Source organism: Brachypodium distachyon, chromosome 3 (assembly GCF_000005505.3).
Source record: "Brachypodium distachyon strain Bd21 chromosome 3, Brachypodium_distachyon_v3.0, whole genome shotgun sequence".
In the NCBI taxonomy this organism is placed as follows: domain Eukaryota; kingdom Viridiplantae; phylum Streptophyta; class Magnoliopsida; order Poales; family Poaceae; genus Brachypodium; species Brachypodium distachyon.
Window position 1 is genome coordinate 39,892,472 of NC_016133.3, and position 20,534 is coordinate 39,913,005.

Below are 20,534 nucleotides of genomic sequence, written 5' to 3' on the forward strand. Positions count from 1 at the left end.
CGGATTCCGACTGCCAAAAAGATAAGCACGACCCGGCACGGCTTGAACGCGTCGTGACGAGGCGAGCGGAGGAGGAGGAGGAGCGCGCGTATGAATTTCTCTTGCTCACTTGCTCAAGAGGTGAGAACCAACATACCTTATATATTGGTCCAACTCCCTCTAAACTAGCAATGTGGGACTATTTCCACTTTCTCATCCCACTACATGAATGGGCTTTTGAGATTTTTTAGGAATTAATTTCAGATTGGGCCTTGGGTCTAACCCAAAATTCCAACAATAACCACCGACACAGTGCCTAGAGACGATGACACTTGTCCTGAGACGATGACACTTGTCCTTCCATTCCATAGTTGAAACTGTTGCAATATCCATAGTCACGCCATATTGGCACTTTGTATATCAACTTTTTTTCCTTTATTACGAAGATTACGAGAAGTTATGCTTATGGATGTGGCCGGCCGGCAGATGGTTGTCCACATTCGCGTTGATTCAGCACCGCACAAATTGCATACATCATCGATCTGACTCTCCAAGATAGATGGCACAGTAGTAGGTCGGTCCAACAAGTTATCAAACGACTAATTTCCTACGAACTAGCGCCTGGACTGGAACAAGCAAAATCCATCGCCTTCCTCTGCATCCGAAATTCCCCGTGCAAGCAAAGCACCGTCATTCCATCCGTCCCCCAATCAGCATCCACGGCCATGTAGTCCCGCGCGCCGCGGCACATTGCGGCGACCCGTACGGTTGGGCGTTAGAAGAGAGGGTCTACTCTGTGACGCACCTGGAAACGGAAGAGACAAAATCGTAGCAAGTCATAGGGTGCAAGAGGACAAAAGATGCATTGGTGGATCCACGCAACGTTAACGTACGTACTGGGCGATAAGGCTGGTGTTGGTGCGCCGCGGGCGCCGCGGCTGCTGCTGGGTCGTTGGCCAAGTTCTCGGGCCGGTTGAACGGCACGTGCATTGCGTGCCACGCGATGTAGCCGACGACGGCGACGGTCAGCAAGGCCAGGACCTTGAGCACCGGGAGCGGGCACTTGCACATCGACGGGGCGGCCGGAGTTTGCCGGCCGTTTCCTGGATTTTGCCTTGACTGCGACGGTTGGGAGGAGGCAAACGTCATGAGGTGCCGCCCATATTTGGGAGGGTGCCTTTTTATTTAGCCTGGCGTTATCCCCTGGGCACGCGCCGTAAAAAATGCTCATTTGCGCTGGCGCTACATCTTTGAGATGGCAACGCCCAGCGCTACATATCGCGTCGATGCGCAAAAGGAGAAAAATAACCCTGTAAACTGGAAAAAGGAATAAATATAGGCATTCTGGAACGGCTACTTCATGCATAGAATGCGCAAAAAAAATGGCCCTTTTTATGCGGCTCCTGAATTAAAGCAAGGCCTGGAGGCCGGAACAGAAGTGCTAAATTTGATGGTAATACTGTACTCCTTCCGGCCCATATTATTTGTCGAAATATTACATGTATCTAGACGCATTTCAAACATCCATATTTGTGCAAATTTGAGGCAAGTAATATGGGTCGGAGGGAGTAACAAATTTGATAACCAGATATCTGATCACTGAGGTAACTTCAGTTCCTTTCAATAGTTTGCCTGATATAGCAATTGACCGGTCCAATGAATACATGTTTAAATGCTTGAAAAACTATCCTCTATAGGAGAATCAAATTGACATCGGCAGGGAAGTTCATTTCTACAAGAGTTCAAGAGGCACTGGGGAAGAAATTGAGGTGTTGACTCCCAAACTGGATAACTGAATGGTGTCAGTGCAATGAAGCATCATTCTAACACGAACTAATGACAATCCAATCGCTCCAGTATGCTCCCTTCTATCCCGACAATCTTCACCAATGAGTTCGAGTGGCCCTTTAGAAAAAAATCCGTGATCTGCAAATGATATGATTTGGACACTGAGCATGGTTCCACAAAATGAAGTCTCAAGTAACTGGCAGATCATGACATCAAACTAATAAGAATTGTGAATAGTATAAATCCTGAAAGTTAACTCGTTTTTCCTCTACAAATTGCTTCCAAGGATGAAAATGGATCAAGAAAATTATGTGCAGTTATATTAACATACTAATACTTGGTACAATGTAGGAATTTCTGTCTACCTGGGTACAGCCAAATAGCTTGAGGATCCTCAACGATGAGCAATTGTCAACAATCAGCCCCAAAGCTTCATTGGTCAGATCACGACAGAAGGAAAGATCCAGAACCTCCAAGCGCATGGAACACTTGAGAGCAATAGCACGTGCAGTAAGGCTTCCAACCTGAAGTACATGCAGTAAACTAGATTACAATGTGCATAAAAGTTAGTCATACATAAAAGAGCTGGAAAGATTCACAGAAAGCAGAAGGGGACACTGTCCCATATTCAGATTTAATGTGAAGCCAATTTCAAAAGAATGAAGGAATAATCAGCACTTAGAGGAAATTAGAAATGAGGACAAATGATCCTTAGAGAATGGTGTCATCTCTACAAGAGGGATTCTTTGTTCAGTGACATATGGTTCAATTAGTTTTGCGAGAAAAACTCTGCACCTGACTTGTGTATGTGTTACACGTGTGCATGAGGGCCGGTCGTGATGTGAACGTGTGTTTCCTAGACCCAAACCCTAGCGCCCTGCGATTCACGGGGCGATTCCACCACCAGCCCAAACCTTCCCTCCGTGGCCTCTCTCTCCCATGGCGCCGCCGCCGGCAGTTGACGGCCAGCTCATGGCTGTGCCAGGCCTTCCCCCACCGCCTATCCCCCTGCCTACTTTTCTCCTGTCTCCCAGGATCTCCTGCTTGGCGGCGCGACTTTAATGTGAGATGGCAGTTGATCTCTCGATGTCATCAACAGTGGGTCGCATACTGCTCTTGCGGCGGATCTCTCTTCTGAGGCAGTGTGGAGGTTCCCTGAAGCGTAGGGCGCCACTATTCTAGTGGGTGCAGAGGCTCCCCATTGCTGGCAAGCAACGTAGGCGGACTTGTCATGCATGCGCGCAGCGCCGGCGCTGGATACTGTTGGGGTGGTGACCGCGGTGGTGTCCACCACGATGGCCACAGCCGGTGGTGCATCTGTGGTCTGGAACCTGGGGGGGCTTGGGTCCTTCATTGGGGTGCTGCAAGGTGGCTGCATGGAGTCACTCGGCGACCGGCAAAACATGAGGATGCAGGTGACCCACGAAGTGGTCCCAGAGGCATGCCTGGTGCGTGGTGGTCGGCTTGACTAGACACACGCGGGTGGCCTGTTTCCAGGGGGAGGCAGGAAGCAGGTGTCTGCCCTTTGGCCTGATGTAGGCGTTGATGTTGCGTGGCATGGCTTGCCGGTTGTGCCTCAGCCCCCATCCAGCGGCATCCTGAGGCTTTCTAGCCCAGGAGTGTTGCTGTGGACGCCAGCGGCTTTGGGCGTTGCAACAGGCAAGGGATGCGGCAATGCATGGTGGTGTAGCATTCAGGATGCACGCTGCTGTTGACACTTTTGGGACCTCTGTTCGGGTCCGGTGGTCCGTAACACTGCTGACCTGCCATCTTCTCCATAGCAGAAGAGGCCCAATTCTGCCCATCTTTGCAGAGTTGAATTCTCCCTTCCCGTGGAAGAGGTTTTGGCAGGTTTGTTGCATCTTGTCTGTGTGGTTGGCATCCAGGCCAGGGTTGTTGTATCTACTGTAATATCGGTTTCAATCTTGTCTCGAGTGGCCGATTGTTTCAGCCTAGTCTTAGGCCTGTAACTATAGTCTTCAAGACACAAGCTTTGCTTTTTCTCGAAGAAAAAAAGTGTTTGCCCAATAGAGGATATAAAATTACAATTTATAAGAGAACTACTGACTATTAATTTCACCATTTTTTGGAATTTATTAGTCCTAACTTAATTCTTTTTTAAATTGCACCAAAGTATTTATATATTTGAGGTATGCTGTCAATTTAATTAAATAAAGTAGATACAGGTGCATACAATCGATAATAGAGTTATATTTTAAAACCTAATAGAAATTACAAATCCTGTAGTTATGCCTAAATTTTTGAGAATCTCATTTCTTTCTATGAATTTAAGAGTGGATATGCTGGTGGCTCTTGCCAGTGTATTGCTCTATATAGCACACAAAGTGTAGAATAGATATGTGCATTCATTTCAGGATCAAATAGCAGAGGAAGCAAATAATGAAGAGGCATCCTCTGATTGTCTGTACGGTCTCTCGCTAAACAAAAAACACAAAAAATAACTCACACATTCATTTCAAATAAGAACAGACATTTCAACCCAAGAATAAGATTTCATTGAATGAGAAACACATATCCGAGCAGATGAAAGGAATAATGGACAAAGTACCTTCTCGACATTGTTTAGACTTAACTCAGTGAGGCATCCTCCAGATTCTTCTACAAACTGGGACACAGCTTTATCACTGCAATAGTATTGAGTAGGTCAATTATAGCATCCGAAATAATTTTGCATGGTCTCACTACACAAAAATCATATGCAAGATCAAGCCCAAAGAAACTACCAAAATATATTCATAAATTAGCAAAGATCTCCTAAACAGGAAGGCACCGCATAGATACACGGTACTCCTAAGTGTCAAGTTATGCTGATACATTAGGTTGACACTACAAACATCTCTGGAGAATTACAGAATGTGCAGATCATTTTTTAATGTGTTCCCTGGTTTATTAATTGTCTCAAATTTACCCAAATATGGATGTATCTATGCCTAAAAAGAGTCTAGATACATGTAATAATTCGACAACTAATATGGATCGGAGGGAGTACAAATTACTAGCAGCTGGGACCAATTCCTGCTGGTTTGAATTTACAGGAGAACTTTCTGGAGACTAGAAACCAGTCAAGAATCCCAGTGGATTCCAGTGGTCTGTTTTGCTTCTCTTCTAGTAATCTCTTTGTATTTTATCATATTTGGTGTTTCCGTAATCCTAAAATAAGCAGCAGTAGCTTAATTCTCGAAATAAACTAGGCAAATCTCACATGCCATCAATCAGGAAACAAAATATTAAGAAATTGTGTTTAGTACGAATCATGAAAAAAATAATCATTTATCAGTTAATCAGAATATACTCCCTCCGTCCAACAAAAGATGTCTCAAGTTTGTCAAAATTTGGATGTATCTAGACATGACTTGGTGTATAGATGCATTCAAATTTAGTCAAAGTTGAGATATCCTTTGTTGGACGGAGGGAGTACATAAGCAAAATTTACTAAATGTAAACATAGATATGCTTGGAAAAATGCAAAAGGGAGGTAACCTGAATGTGTTCCTTTGAAGCTTTAATATTTTGATAAGCCGACAACCATCACGAAGACCTCTCATTGCTGAGTCACGCAACCTATTCAAGTTACGGAGATCTAAAGAAGTTAACTGGGGGCAGCTCCCTCCAATAGTCTTAATGGAGGATGAGGACAGTTTCCTACATTTAGACAACACAATAATAGGATGTCAGAAATGCACCCTCATATTCCTTCTCTTTTATATGCATAATCATGCCATAGTGAACTTAAAAAAACATGATTCATCATATTTCATGGTCAGCAGCATGTGGTTGGTTCACACATATGAATAGGAGCAACTGCTCAATGCTTGAGAAAGATAGATGAAAGTAATTAGCAGCCTTTTAATATCATGCTACAGATTCATCTTTGGTCTTACACATAACAATTTCATTAAAAAGTTACAAATGCACAGATAAGCATTTGTAAAGACACTTAACTGACAAAGATTGATGACGAATAGTACAGTACAGCTATCTACTCCCTCCATTTCACAAAGGTTGGCGTATTTTGTTTCGTTGAGACAAGGCTTTGACCAATGAAATGATAACTCTATTAATTGGTGACTTAACTCTGATTTAAATTGGTGACTTAACTCTACTAATTTTTCTTTTAACAGCCTTCAAGTTAAGGTTATAACTTACAATTGGTGACTTAACTCTGATTTAAATTCTATATGGACAAAATGTTGCTAGCATTTAAGTAAAAGGTGATTCCAAAGCTCCTAGGCAGATGGCGTAATTTGAATCATGGAGTATCAGATGCAAACTCTAATCTATAAAGGAAAACCGGTGTGTATAATACAATAAAAAGAATATTACATATAAATAGGAATCTGTGAAAACTTACGTGCAACCAGCGAACGCTAGCTCCCTTATGTTTGAACCATGTACAGGTATGAGCTCATTCACAAACTTGTCACACACAGACTGTATACCACACATTGACAAAACCTGTAGATGTTCAATCTTCTGCAGAGCAGGAAGAATCATAATAGCCTCCACATTTTGGCAGTCATCAATGTATAGCTCTCTCAATACTGAATGTAGCTTATTGGCTAGATTATAGATTCCAGCTGAAGTGAGAAGAGAGCACTCACTTAAATTTAGCGAACTCAGAGAAGGTGCCGCAGAGATGATTGTGTCTAAGCCATTATCAGAAAACCGATAATTTCCCTTCAGAGATATTTTTCTCAATAATGGCATGCAATTGGGAGCCTTTGCTAAGGTAACAGGCAATATGTAGTCAGGCATGCATCGCCCAGATAAGTCAAGTTGCAGAACCTTCATTAAGACAAAATAAAAATTTAGTCCTCAATAGATGACTTGCCCCAAAAAAGGCAGCAAAATATGTTAGTTTAATATACATAATCAACACAAATATTGGTGCCTTACTTTCAGATAACAATTTCATGTGTTTATCAAAAGCAGTTGATGATCAGTAAAACATGAATTGAAAGAGTGAAAGGAAGTACCTCCAAGACTTCTGTCATGCATTTCCCAAAAATAATCTCAAAGTCATCCTCCTTCAGCCATGAACATTCACTAAGCTGTAGCATCACAGGGTTGTCACACAAGAGTTCACTAAGAAGATGGGTATTCATCTTCCTAGAACGGCATAGTTCCACTAACAGTTTATGTTTTAGCTCCTCAGGAATGCCATTAAGTGACTCAATTCCTTCAGCATGGTTTGCAAGAGTTTGCATGCATAAGCTTGCAAGTGACGGGGCAGGTCGCCATGGAGCTTTCTTATCTTTTGAAGGTGTCCACAAAATGACCTTATCAACAGAATTGTCAAGTTTAAGAGAATTTGACTCCCTAGCTCTCAGTTTAGCATCTCTATCTTCCATTATCCTCGTCGCAGTCGAATATGGACCTGGCCAATCCTGAGGGTCAGCAGCAGGCTCTAACTCTTCTGCCTCGTCGTCGTCACTATGTGCATCTTCATCTGCTTTGAAGAATGCAAATTTGGGGGCCAGCTTAATAGCTCTCTCTCTTGCTGCTTGCCTCCAAAGTGGCTCCACAGGAGCATCAACTGCTATTGAGCTGCTCTGTTTCTCTTCATAAACAAATGGTTCCAAATCCACATCATCATCAGTTAAGCTCTGAGGAAATAAAGTCTCATCGACAATCATCTTTTCCTTTCCTTTATCAACAGAACTCATCTGGCAGGTCCTGGCACCAGCTCGAGTACCCACACTAGCACCAGCACCATATTCATTGTTCCCCAAAACCTGCTTTTCTTTTCCTCTCCCTTTATCTCCTGACTTGTGCATAAGCACCTCTTCACTGAAATGCATATCCATATGGACTTCATCTGCTGCAGATATTCCTGCATGAGAAGATAATGGCTTAATAATGCCACCAGCTGCCTCTTCTGAATTATGTCCGTGCATAGACTCCTCACTCAACAGGTCTTCTTTCATGCTAGTCACTTCTCCAGTTTTCTCTATACCAGCCCTCACAGAACCATCCCTTCTCCCCTCATCTGTCACATGCATACCCACATTCAGTTCAATCACATCAGGAGATGTTGGCAATGGCGCCTTCTCCACCTCGCCCAGCATTACACAGCCATCCTCCCCACCGCTCTCTGAATCAGGCACGTAATCAGCCCCTCTAACCAAAATGCTTGTGCGCTGCTTTGCCAGCAGTACACGATCCCCATCCTTATCACTCTCTGAATCAGACACGTAATTGGCCCCTCCAACCAATATGCTCTTATGCCGCTTTGCTGATCCATTCGCCTCACAGGGCAGCATTTCATCAGGCACCTGGTCTCCATCCCCGACCCCTCCATCCGATCCAAGTCCCATCTCCCCGCTCATGTGAACATCCGGCTCCATCTGCCGCTTCGCAGCCCCAGACCCTGACCGCAAGCTCATGGACGTCCCCCGCCCAATAGAACCGCCGCCGCCGCCGCCACCGAAAACCCTAGCGTCGTCATCGTCTCTGCCGGCAGCGCCATCACTCCCCAACTCCTCACCGTTCTGAACAGCAGCAGCAGGGGCTGAAACTCGAGGCCTCCCCTTCCTCTTCCCGCCCAACCTAGAGCCAGTGCCCGACAACCGCGCGGGGGACCCCGCCGTGGGGGTGTTGGGGCTGGCGGCGCCGGCCAGGCGCAGGCTGCGGCGAGGCTGCGCCACGCCGGGGGACTTGAGGGACCCGTCGTCCGCAGCGGAGGAGCCGAGGCCGAGGGAGACGGAGGTGGACGGGGACGGCGCCGGTGTCCCCCCAGGCGAGCCGCCGGCCTCCATCGCCGCCGCCGACGGTGACGGTGGATCGGGAGCGGGTGCGGCGGAGGGGCCCGTGGCCTTGGTTTGCGAGCGGAGCCCTCCTCGCCCTCGCATCGAGAGATTGGAGCGGAACGGCGCCTTGGTTGGATGGATGGATGGTCGGGAGGTTGTATCTATGGAAGGGGGAGGGGAGAAGCTTGCCGAGGAAGGAGGCGGCGGGGTTTGGGCGGATTTTTTTAATGGGTTCACCTTCGCGCGCGAACGAGGAGGCGTTGGGTTGGGGCTCGTGAGCGGAGAGCGGGACGGTCGTCGAAGGCGGCCGCGGTTCTGCTGGCGAGCGAGGCCCGAGGCGGTGTGGGGAACGTGGGGTAGGCTTCTTCCGGTGGGCTCGGCCCTCGGTGTAACCGCACGCGCGGCGTGTCTCGTGTGACCTGGTCTTGCTGGTCGTTTCGGGTCCGTCCGTTCTGGCCCGAGAAGTAGTAGTGGGCTTTGATCGTTGGCCCAAACAAGAGTCGGGAATACACAGGGGGGTCCAAACACTTGGACTGACCAAGTCAATCCGTGGTCAACATCTGGATTCGTGAAATTAAGGTTTTTTGACGTTGGCTGAATTTTTCTGTTTCAAGTATCTGGTTGAATTGACCGGACAACTATATTCTCGCAACAACAAAATTCATGCAGCCGAGTGAATCTGAACAAGTAATAGGAGAACATACACGCATGCATCAACTGGATCCACTACGGCTACATAGCTGATACTACATTTCAAGTTCTTCAAGACTAGAAATGTACAACGTGAAGATCTCCTAGAGTATGGAAATGTACAATTGCAGATCAATCTAGTATCCACCACTACTGAGTACTGGTCCTAGCCTAGCACCGAAGCACGGAAGTACCGAGAAGTCTCTTCATCTCGTCCTCGGCATCTTGATACGCCCTCTCCTTCTGGGACTTCTCCAGGTAGAACCGGCTGGGCATCCACACGCTACGGCGCCACCGCATGTACCCGGCCACCAGCCTCCTGGAGTCCGTGGACGTCTTGGGCACGAGGACGCCGCCGTTGCTGCCGACGGCCGGGATGTCGCCCTGCCACAGCATCCACGACCTCCCGGGCACGTGCTGGTGCAGCGCGCAGCCGGGGGAGCCCCGCGGGAGCCCGCCGCACTCGCACCGCAGCACCGTGTGGGTCTCCCCGTCGGCTTCCGACTTCGACGGCTCCGGCGCGCGGATGTCCCGCCGCTTCAGGAGCCGCGTCGCGATCGTCTTGTTGGTCGATCGCGGCGACGGCAGCGCCTTCTTCTTCTTCTTCTTCTTCTTCTTCTTCTTCTTCTTCTTCTTCTTCTTCTTCTTCTTCTTGCTGCTGCGGTCCGCCTGGGTTTCGTCGCCCTTGTTGTTGTTGTTGTTCTTCTTCTTCTTGCTCCTGTGCTCAGCCTGGGTTTCGTCGTCCTTGTTCTTCCTCTTCTTGCTGCTGCGCTCCGCCTGGGTTTCGTGGCCGGTGACGGTGAGCTTCATCGCCGCCTGGAAGTCCAGGGTGAGCAACGGCACGATGGGGCCGAACTCCGCGAGCATCAGCGCCTGGTATTGTTCGTCGGAGTAGGTCAGATCATGGACTTGATCGGCGTAGGGGAGCAGCGGCGGAGGCGGTGGGAAGAAATCAGGGAAGCAGGCGGAAAGGGTCATGGCGGCCATCCCGCTGGAGATTGCATCGCGGCGTGCGTGTACGTAGGTAGGATTTGGCGAGGAGTGATCGATGGAGCCCTGGAGTCGACGGGAAGACCATATTTATTTACCAATCTCCTCCATTGGAAAACCGAGTTCGAGCGGGAGTCGGAGTCCGATTGCGTTCGGCGTAAGCAAATCCGACCGGCTACGCGTTCTTCGCGAACAACCTACTCTCTGCTGTCGTGGAGAAGGTGACATGCTTTCCTAAATTCCTAATGGCTGGACGGTGCGCAGGCGAAGAAGCTCAATTCCGTGCTCTATCGGCGGCAGCGGCTAATTAAGCTAAGCACTCTGTTCGATCTCTGCGCATGCATTGCAGGGTCGGTCGAGGGGGTCACTGTGCGTTTCTGTCGGAATAATTTGCATTTTGTGCGTCGTATCGTACACTTGTCCTGTGGACATACATAGTTTCAAAATTCTTGTCGAAATATTACATGTATCCAGACGTTTTTTGAATAGATACATACATATTTTTTTATGTTTTGTTTGTTTGTGTCGATTTGATCTGAAATGGTTCAGTAATTCCGTTAGGTGTACGGTGTACCGTGTACCCCTGCAGTCTGTAATTCATCGTAACGAGATAAAAGAATTCGTTCGTTCAGTTTAATCTGATTTGGTTTTCCATCGGCAAGCAGTCGGATTTCTTCATCACCGGATGAAGCTCAGAGGATGATTTCTGTCTTTTAAACAAATCTCCTTCTCCTTCTGCAGCTTATCTGTCCATATCCCCCTCAAGTCTAAACCCAACCAGTTCAAAAAAAACTTCTGCTGACGAAACTGATGACAGAACTTTGAAATCCAAAGCGCAATTTAATTTTGTTAGGTAAAGAAAAAATCATGCTATTGAATTACGGATCCCTCAGTAGAACATGACCAAACAGTAAAATGTTGAACAAGCATATAATGACTTTCACCTGAAATTCTGTCATTCCAAAAGAACAAAGAACATCTTATATTTTTGTTAACACAAGGTTGCTGCACTGGCTGTCGAAATCATATTCAATTGGAAATTTAGACAGCTCAGAAGCCACTTAAAATGGCGTAACAATAACTACTGAGAATTCCCAAAGATTTACAAAAAATACATTAGACAACAGAGTGTACAAGTTACTTGTTGTCTCAATTCTCAAATACTGAAAACCACGATTCCTTAAATCCTTACCCTGCTAAAACAAACCAACAAAATGGTGGGCGTGGCAGGCAAGCACAGCAACCATTTCTGAGAATGAGCAAAGGAATGGTGCGCCATGGCATTTCTATTCAGGCTCAAAAGGCAAAAGCAGTAGCCACTGAGAAAAGAAGGGCTGAAACCAGTCTCCATGTACTCACACCGCTCGAAATGGCACTACTGCACGCATCATTGTTGCCGCTGAAGCATCCTGGATGGGCAGTCTTGGGCACTCCACCTTCTACGGTGAAGCTGGAATTGGGCTTGCCATTGCTGAACAAGACACACCAGAAGTACGGCCCGCCACCAGAAGTGCCGGTGACCGCTGCGCCAACCTCTGTGTGGTTCTTGCTATGCAATACCTGAAGGCTCTTTGAATCGGAAATCAGCATGTCGAGGGCCTGAGCTGGAGGTGGGTAGGTGGACTGGCACGCCAGAAGCCTCCCAGTGAGCTTGGCAAGAGTTGTCGCTTGGACACCACAGTTTGGGGCAAATGTGTCAATGAAACTGGATTCTACTGGCTTCTTGTTTCCCCCCACCTGGTCACACTGACCCTTATATGCTTTAATGTACTGCAGAGCAATGCATCCAAGACCTTGATTATCAGCAAGACTAGATGCCTTGGCGGCTGTGCGATTGCTGTTGAGCAACGCCACAAGCTCATCGGCAGGGTTATCTGTAAATGAGAGAATATAAGGATGGCATTTGATGAAAAGAAACTCCACGGTTCAAAACTCAAAAGGTAGGGAAACCACAAATGCATTGGAATATGCTTGTGCAATCAACATAGGAGTTAACAAATGCACAAATACTGGATGCTGTCCGTTGGTTGTAAAGATGAGGAATTACCAACATAGGAGTTACCAATGTACTGAACATACTATCAAGTAGTTTTATTTTGTAAAAACATCAATAAGCTAAACATGTAATGCCTGCAACATAAAGCACACAATGGAAATCGTTTCTTTGCCAGGACACAATATTATTCATTTTTTCTTTTTCAAGCACATGTTTCCGTATTTCAATCTCCCACCATCAAGTATAAGTAGTATGGTTAATATCTTAGGTGAAGTATGGATGAGTGACATAACCACCATGCATTGCAAACAAATTAAAGGCTTACCACACGGCAGGTGCAGTTAGCAATTTAAACGTGATGACATATAAGGTACTTAGCTTAAAGAGTCTATCTGCCCAAAAGAAAAGGCCTCTGGTACGATTTCCAGAACTTCGTTTTACAGCCGGATTTCCAAAACTGTTAGTACGCCATAAGTGTATAACCAACAGGGTATTTCAAGGTATCTCAAATACAGGAAAAGTAATCATCGCCACTCACTGGAAATGTACACAAGTCAACGACTTGCACCTACTACTCATAGGCTCACAGCTTCGATAGCAATTAGCAAAATCGTCACGAATCTAACAATTGGCTGTCAAATGCTGAAGAATTGCGCATCGAGACCTCGACAAGGCAACTAGTAAATCACCTGTACAATGAAGCTAAATCTAACACCAAGAAGAGAAACTTGCAGCATTGCCTTGCACGCAGCACTGCAGCGATCCCCACAACCCAACTGACCCAAATGGAACAGAGCCCGCCGGTCACCCATCCCAGGTGAGTGAATCTACATCGCCCCCGACCACAAGATCTCAGGCTCTCCCAGCATGAGTCACGCACACACCTACCCCGAGCACTCAGATCCAAACACCTTGTCCGCACTCCGCAACCGGAGTGCACGCGAGTAGCAGGAGCGCATGGGAAATGCAGCACGCGACAGCTACAGGCAACCGATCGAGCGAGTAGAAGAGACGTACTCTTTGTGTCGGCGGCCGAGGCGGCCGAGAGGAGAAGCGCGAGGAGCGCGGAGGCCAGCAACCGGTGAGCGAAGACCGCCATTCCCTAGCTCAGTAGCCACCCCGTGCTGGATCAGACGCGGTGGGTTCTCGGGATCTGGGAGCGAGCCGCTGCTGGACTTCCGAGCGTCGGGGAGAAGAGTGGAGAGCGTCGGGCTTTGAAGGTCTCTGCCCTGTTTTCCGGTCGATCTGCAGCGAGCTCAGCTTTCTTTAAAGGCTTTCTCGAGTTCCTTGTGCGCGCACTCTGCTCACTCCCTCCGTGTGTACCTTGCAGCTGGTGGGGATTGCCTAAAACGCCCCTGCCGACTATTTTCCGTTAGAAAGCCGCTCTCCGTATGCAAGAGGGATAAAATCATAGGCCAGAATCGAACAGGCCCACCTGTCAGCAGGAATTAAATTGTGGCACTGTCTAAAACAAAGAGCAATTTAGTTGATCAAGTATACCTAGAAAGTGTGACATGTTTATGCCATCTGATGCCAGAAGAAGTCTGCAAAGTACTCCTTGTCGGTGAGGTCGTTCATAGTGATCTGTGATTAGTATAAAAAAGATGATTGATCGTACATTTGAGCTTCTCTGTGAATCATGTCCTCATGGAACTTTCATACTCACTCCATTTAACAAAAAATGTCTCAAATTTATTAAAATTTAGATGTATCTAGACATGATTTAGTGTATAGATGCATTCAAATTTGATCAAAATTGAGACATCCTTTATTGGACGGAGGGAGTATTATATACATGTGGCCACAATGTTTTCTGACGAGACGCTGCAGTAGCCTTTTGTAGTTTTGTACACTGACTCAACTTATAATTTTCACACGGCTTATTAAATTTTCATATCTTTGTATATATAAACAAGCATAAGTTTTTACTCATTTCTGTAAATTTTATATAGCTGGATTATAAAACGATTTCGTAATGTTGTAAAAATAATCGCTTCAGTTACATCAGCACAAGCGAGAAGAGGTAATGCGAGCCAACGACAGTATAGCATATGTCGGTCCTTAAAGAACGCAGGCATTGCAAATTGATCACTATTTTGCCCTTTTCTAATACAGCTGGCAAGCAGAACGATTGGCACATGCCAGAAATTGTACTCCTAACAAACATGGAGCTCTGCTGATTTGGCCGTGATGTTTTGACATTGACAGGTGACCACCGCAGCAAAATGTCCAACGGTACCGGCAGTAATAAACTAGCGAAAATCCATGCATCTTTTTCATGCAAAGTAAGCAGCAGTACAATAATGCAAATAAAGACACTACAATTTGTAGTTAGAACAACTTCTTGAGAGAATAAATGGCACGCAAAGAGAAACAAAATTGCTAAACAGAGAAACCATTTTTTAATAAAAAGAGAACAAAAAGAAAAATGAGTACTCCCTCCGTCCAACAAAGTATGTCTCAACTTTGACTAAATTTAAATGCATCTATACACTAAGTCATGTCTAGATACATTCAAATTTTGACAAACTTGAGTCATCTTTTGTTGAAGGGAGGGAGTATGAAACACCAAAAGTATATTATAGGTACTAGTTCCTTGGGAATAGGAACAGGATTTTATGAAAAGAGAACGAAAAAATATGAATAGGAAAAACAAATACTCCGTATATTTGAGGAACAAATCCATTGGGGTTAGTTTGATTGATGAGCTAATTCACTGAAGATACCATGACAGAATGATCTGAACCTAGTACAAGCAAATTTGCAAGTAAAAATAAAAAAAATAGAACACAAGAGTTATTTTGTTTCTCATAAGTTTTCTCTCTGTTGATAAATTAAATGTGCAAATCCAGATAGAGTATACTGTGACATAATCAGTGCTTCCAAGAGATTCAACAATTAATTATAAAATAAGATAGCAAAAAGAAGGTTCTAGAGAGGACCTGATATCATTTGTAAACCTGTAACAGATATCATTTCAGGCAAATTGCTTTATATCATTGCGTACATAATGATTAATGAGCATACCTCGATGAGAAGCTCTCTAAAGTGCCATAATTGGAAGAAAAATATGCTTTCCTTGGCATGAACAGCATCCACCACCTTTTTCAGTGCATCAATCTGCTCCTGATTGCATATACCAGGGCTATGAGGGAGCCTTTCCACAACAATGTTTTGTTATCTAATTGTCTGATTTGTCGCTAGAAAACTAACATTAACCTGCTAATGTTCATCAGCGTGAGCATTAGAAGAACCTTCACATAACTTAAAATAGTTAAGTACCGTGTGAAATGAGTCGAGTGTTTGAGATGAGATAATATCGTGTGGAATTTTGTAGGATTCTCAAAAGTCAAAGCAGTACCAAGTACAGGTTTGCTGGGAAGGCATTTTATTGGATTTGGAGGGAATGTCTTGTTTTTCAGCCTTCTGTTGGGTTTTGCTCAATCTTGTATCTAAAAGTTCTGAAGGATTGAAGGCAGCCTTGTATCTGAAGCGCTGAAGGATTGTAGACAGTCTTGTATCTGAAGTTCAGAAAGATTGTTGAATATGTGCCTGAACTGTAACCTGAACTCTTGGTTTCATTAATGAATGGAGCTGGGAGGTTTAACTCCCTGATAATCCAAAGAAAAAGAAGTAGAAACTTGGGGTGAGTCTGTGGCAGTTTGGCTCCATCTGCCATCACTTTTAGTAATATGAATGAACGTAGACCTTTTACATGTGTCTTGTATAAAGATCAGATGGAATGTACTGTGCCTTTTTCCGTAAAAAAGGTGATAAGCTTTTCCTCATTTCAGATTGCAGGGAAAAGTCTTCGTTTTGTCAAGACTGCAGTCTATGCAAGCAAATCATTAATACATCAGACACACCCGGTAAAAATACATTTGACAGGAAAAAAATATACATTGAATCACCTCCCCATAACTTTCTTTATTTCTTCAGATACATTACCCAATCACCTCTCTAGTTATATTATATATACTACATGCGTGATTTTGGCTTTGCGAGGGACGGATAGTCGGTGTAACCCACCACAGGATCAGGAGTGTAGAACGTTTTCCTATCGTACCTGTTGAGGTCCGCATTCAGCCTGAGCCGCTCGACGAGGTCCGGGTTAGATATGAACAGCCGCCCATAAGACACCAGATCAGCATCACCGCTCTCCACCGCTTCCAGCCCGAGCTCCCGCGTGTAGCCTCCGCTGCACATGAACGTGCCTCGGTAGGCGCCTCGCAGGGTGCGCATGAGCCGGCTCTCTTCCTCAGCACTGCCGTGCGGTCCCGACTCGGTCTGACCATAAGCCGCATACCTTGGCTGCGTCACATGGAGGTAAGCAAGTTGTCCAGACTCTTTCTGGAGGGCGTTAAGCCATTCGACGACAGCGGTGCCGAGCTGCAGGGGGTTTGAGTCGTAGGCATCGAGGTGGTCGATGGCTGGTGATATCCTCACTGCAACTCGGTCTGATCCAATGGCAGATACCACTGCCTTGGTCACCTCAAGCAGAAACCGGCAACGGTTCGGGAGTGAGCCACCGTACCCGTCTGTGCGGTCGTTGATGCCATCCTTGAGGAATTGATCAATGATGTACCCATGAGCACCATGGATCTCGATGCCATCAAAACCTGGGAATGCAGTTTATCCCCAGATCAGCTCATATATGGGGCATTTCAGATGGTACAGTGCGAAATTTGCGAGTTTATGCTTGTTGTTACCTGCTTCAATGGCGTTTATGGCAGCTTGGCGATATTGCTCAACTATGTCGAGTATTTCGGATGTGGCAAGGCGCCTTGGCTTGGGATACACTCCATAGGAGCCATCAGGCATCAGTATCTTCCACCTTCCTGATACTGGCTTGTCAGTTGAAGATATTGGAGCAGCACCGTTTGGCTGGTATACTGATAAATGGAAGAACATTAGTAAAAATTAGAAACAAAAGGTCCTTTGTTTGGAACAACATGTGCTATTCATGTTCAAACTGTGATGATAAAAAAGAACTGACATGATATGGTATTTCTGTCTAAAAAGAACAAATATAGTATGTCTTGACTGTAGAGCAGGTATGGCATGAAAATTTAATCCCATCTAGTATTACATTAAACAATACAATGTGATGATTCCCAGTAGCGCATTGACTGAGGATCATTGATATTCTAATCTTGTTCCTTTTGACTATTGCGAGAAGAAATGGAACTTTGAGGAAAACACAGAAATCAGGGTACTACTGCCTAGAATCATGGCCAGTACACCCCAGTAACTGTAACTAAACTGTCTCCAATTACCAATAAACAACAAGTACACCAGAATATAACTTTTTTTTTCGAGGGGAAGATTACATTTAACTTTAGAATGATGAACTAAAATTCACCACCAAACACACACAAGAGAATGTTATGAACCTAGGACAAAAAAATTCAGGTAAGATAAGTGATGAAATTTTTTGAGAACACAAGAGTTGTGATTTTTTCACAAGTTCCTATCCTTTGATCAATTCAGTGTATACAAAAGTACAAATTCAGATAGGGTAAGCTGTGACATAGTCAATTGCTTCCTTGAGTTACGAAAAAATAAATAGAAATAGCAAAATCCATCTAAGGGAGCAACTGATGATCTAGGATGTTTGCATTTTGATAAGCCATTCAGTGTGTACAAAATCAGAGACAGTGAACTGTGGCCTAGTCTATTGCTTCCTAGAGTTTCGAGAAAATAAGAAGAAACAGCAAAAGAGAACCTATTGAGCAACTGAGAATCTAGGATGCTTGCATTTTGAAAACCGGTAATAGATTCCAGAGATATTGCTTTATCATTGCACCCAGAATGAGCATACCTTGGTGAGAGGCTCTGCCTACATGCCATAATTGGCAGAAGAAGATGCTTCCCTTGGCATGAACAGCATCCACCACCTTTTTCCACGCATGAATCTGCTCTTGATTGTATATTCCAGGCACATGAGGAAACCTATCCATGATAATATTTTGTTAATTAATTTTCTGAACTGGCATTAGAAAACTAACATAAACTTGCTGAATGTTTATCACGCCAGTGTAAACATAATAAGAACCTCTGCAGAACTTAAAACACATTAAATGAACAGTATAATGGGCTGGGTGTTCCAAAGGAATAATTAATTGGAACGTATCAGGTGAAAACCTCTGTTCAACCAATCTTGAAGCAGGCATAGGTCAGGCATAGGCACCAAACTCCCCATTTTCTACTACCTATACTACAGTACTTAAACTGAAGTGCACTGCACAGTACATATCGCTAAATTGCAAATTTAGCCCAGGAAACCTCTATAAGTTGGTCAGGAAACGAACAGTCAAAATCCTATCATGTCGGTAATTTCATATGACATGGCATTTAAGCTCAATCTAAATAACAATTAACCATCAAATTACAATATGATATCACTGGAGAATTATTTAAAATTTTCACATTCCATTTGACAACTTATACACGTTGCAATTGATTGTAGTAAGCATTTCATGGTCAAACTTTGGCTACAATAGGTATATAAGTGCTACCCCTAAAAAAATAGGTATATAAGTGCTACATGATCATTAGCTGCTAATTATATATGGCCAGAACCTCCGTTGACACGCTTAAACACGTTTAAGGACTTTAAGCTGCAAAATCAGGGACGTAAACGTCACGCTGGAAATACGTCAGACTTTACTCCTTAAACTACAAACAAGGTAGGTCTTCTGCGCCCGTCACTGAACCACCAGCCACTAATAGAAATATAGAAATCCCACATGATGAGAGCTAGTACTGCCACCAATTATCCAGCGACAAATTGGCCTAACAACCACGTGTACATAGGAGGTTCGCTCTACCAGATCCAGCAGGCATATTTATCAGAGGAATGAACACACAGAACAAGACGGGCTACTGATAAACAAATCCAAGCATCGCATAAACGACTAAAGTAGTGGTGGTACTATTATCTAAGACCAGCACAGCACAGGTCACGGAAAATGGCAACGGAGCACATGCAAGTAGGGAACTAGGGAACCACTACTACTCGGAGAAGGAGCATCGGCACCGTAAAACCAGAGGAGAGAGGGGTATGAAGTGACGAGATTACCCCGGGCCGGCGGGAGAGATGATGGTGCCCTCGGAGATGAGCAGCCCTCCCTGGGTGGACCGCTGCGCGTAGTACTCCGCCAGCGCCGGCCCCGGCAGCCCGCCGATCGCCCTGCACCTCGTCATCGGCGCCAGCACCACCCTGCGCGCAGAAATACCGAACGAAACCCAAACGGATGAGCAAACAAACATACTCCTACCAAATTTCCAGCGGGCGCTGAAGGGGCGGACGGCTCACCGGTGGGAGAGGCTGAAGCGGCGCATCTGGTAGGGCGAGAAGAGCGAAGGCCGCTGATCCGGCGCCGGCCGATCCATTTTGGTGCTCCCGTGCTGGATCGAGGTCGGGAAGGGGGAGGAGCGAGGGACGGAGGAGGGGAAAGGGAGGCGCGACGAGTAACCAATTGTGAGAGTGGGGAAGGTGGGGTTCGAAAGCGAATAGCAGTGACGCTGGAAAGCCGAGATTAATACAGAGTGGAAATGGGCCGCGTGCGCGCAGGCGAAGGTGGGCCCGTTCAATTGACTAGTCGTCTTGGTGGAGGGAGTCCGATTTCGGCATGTGGGTCGCGTGGGAGGTGGATTGATCTGGATCTACATTCGGGGCGGACGGCGGCTGCTCAACGTGATGGCCCAGGCGAATGTTTGTTTGGCATCTTCAGAAATTCACCTTCCCTCGTTGCTGCTGTCGGAGGCAAATGCTACTAACCATGCAGAGGAGCAGCGGCCATACTTGTCATGATGCGTTGAACAAGCCCAGGCTTTGCTAGTTTTTTCACAGAAAAAACACGCGCGCGCGCGCGCGCGTCTTAACAGGAAACTAAAATGGTCACCATGGACCGAGTCCTAAACAGAATTTACCAGCAGCCTAGGCTGAGAACGCCTCCTCCACTTCTGAACTTTGGTCCGCAGGAGCTCAGTGGCCAGTGCATCTCTTCTCAACCTAGGAACTAGCGGGAGAAAACCTTGCCATCTTTGCAAGCTCGTGAGCAACCGTATTGGCAGACCGGTGGCAATGTTCAAAAGGAATCCTCTGAAAGTCTCCCGCAAGCTGAAGGCAGTCAACAATTGTGGTGGCTTCAGGGCCGTAGCCGCCATCTCCATTTATGAGCGCCTGGATTACCTCAAAGTTGTCGCACTATAGGATCACTCCTGAACATCCCATGGACACAAGGCCAGGAAAAGCCCCAGCTTGGCCGCTCTCACCTCGGCCGTAACCACATCAGACACACACACTCCAGTTTCTC

General features: G+C 45.8%; 3 protein-coding genes across 3 annotated transcripts; all 3 read right to left on the reverse strand.

The window, feature by feature from the left end:
• Positions 1-1,548: 1,548 nt before the first annotated feature.
• On the reverse strand, positions 1,549-8,819 carry LOC100825936. The gene is made up of 6 exons (XM_003572222.4): positions 6,765-8,819; positions 6,140-6,573; positions 5,269-5,430; positions 4,337-4,412; positions 2,133-2,291; positions 1,549-1,905 (listed from the first exon to the last, which is right to left on the reverse strand). The coding sequence occupies exons 1-6, from the start codon at positions 8,637-8,639 to the stop codon at positions 1,813-1,815; spliced, it is 2,799 nt and encodes a 932-aa protein (XP_003572270.2). The 5' UTR covers positions 8,640-8,819; the 3' UTR covers positions 1,549-1,812.
• A 2,332-nt stretch (positions 8,820-11,151) lies between these two features.
• LOC100824002 lies at positions 11,152-13,541 on the reverse strand. The gene is made up of 2 exons (XM_014901160.2): positions 13,231-13,541; positions 11,152-12,091 (listed from the first exon to the last, which is right to left on the reverse strand). The coding sequence occupies exons 1-2, from the start codon at positions 13,310-13,312 to the stop codon at positions 11,514-11,516; spliced, it is 660 nt and encodes a 219-aa protein (XP_014756646.1). The 5' UTR covers positions 13,313-13,541; the 3' UTR covers positions 11,152-11,513.
• Positions 13,542-15,967: 2,426 nt separating this feature from the next.
• On the reverse strand, positions 15,968-19,742 carry LOC100823392 (12-oxophytodienoate reductase 7). The gene is made up of 5 exons (XM_003574541.4): positions 19,532-19,742; positions 19,295-19,435; positions 18,035-18,165; positions 16,923-17,105; positions 15,968-16,832 (listed from the first exon to the last, which is right to left on the reverse strand). The coding sequence occupies exons 1-5, from the start codon at positions 19,606-19,608 to the stop codon at positions 16,192-16,194; spliced, it is 1,173 nt and encodes a 390-aa protein (XP_003574589.1). The 5' UTR covers positions 19,609-19,742; the 3' UTR covers positions 15,968-16,191.
• Between the last annotated feature and the right edge of the window lie 792 nt (positions 19,743-20,534).

Bases quoted from the DNA above. Each gene is read 5' to 3' on its own strand.
- LOC100825936 (XM_003572222.4), bottom strand. From the start codon at position 8,639: ATGCGAGGGCGAGGAGGGCTCCGCTCGCAAACCAAGGCCACGGGCCCC. The intron at 6,574-6,764 runs GTACTTCCTTTC...GTCTTAATGAAG, and splicing joins GCATGACAGAAGTCTTGGAG to GTTCTGCAACTTGACTTATC. The intron at 1,906-2,132 runs GTAGACAGAAAT...TATCATTTGCAG, and splicing joins AGCTATTTGGCTGTACCCAG to ATCACGGATTTTTTTCTAAA.
- LOC100824002 (XM_014901160.2), bottom strand. From the start codon at position 13,312: ATGGCGGTCTTCGCTCACCGGTTGCTGGCCTCCGCGCTCCTCGCGCTT. The intron at 12,092-13,230 runs GTACGTCTCTTC...TCTCATTTACAG, and splicing joins CTCGGCCGCCGACACAAAGA to ATAACCCTGCCGATGAGCTT.
- LOC100823392 (XM_003574541.4), bottom strand. From the start codon at position 19,608: ATGGATCGGCCGGCGCCGGATCAGCGGCCTTCGCTCTTCTCGCCCTAC. The intron at 17,106-18,034 runs GTATGCTCATTC...TCCATTTATCAG, and splicing joins AGGCAGAGCCTCTCACCAAG to TATACCAGCCAAACGGTGCT. The intron at 16,833-16,922 runs GTAACAACAAGC...CTGCATTCCCAG, and splicing joins CATAAACGCCATTGAAGCAG to GTTTTGATGGCATCGAGATC.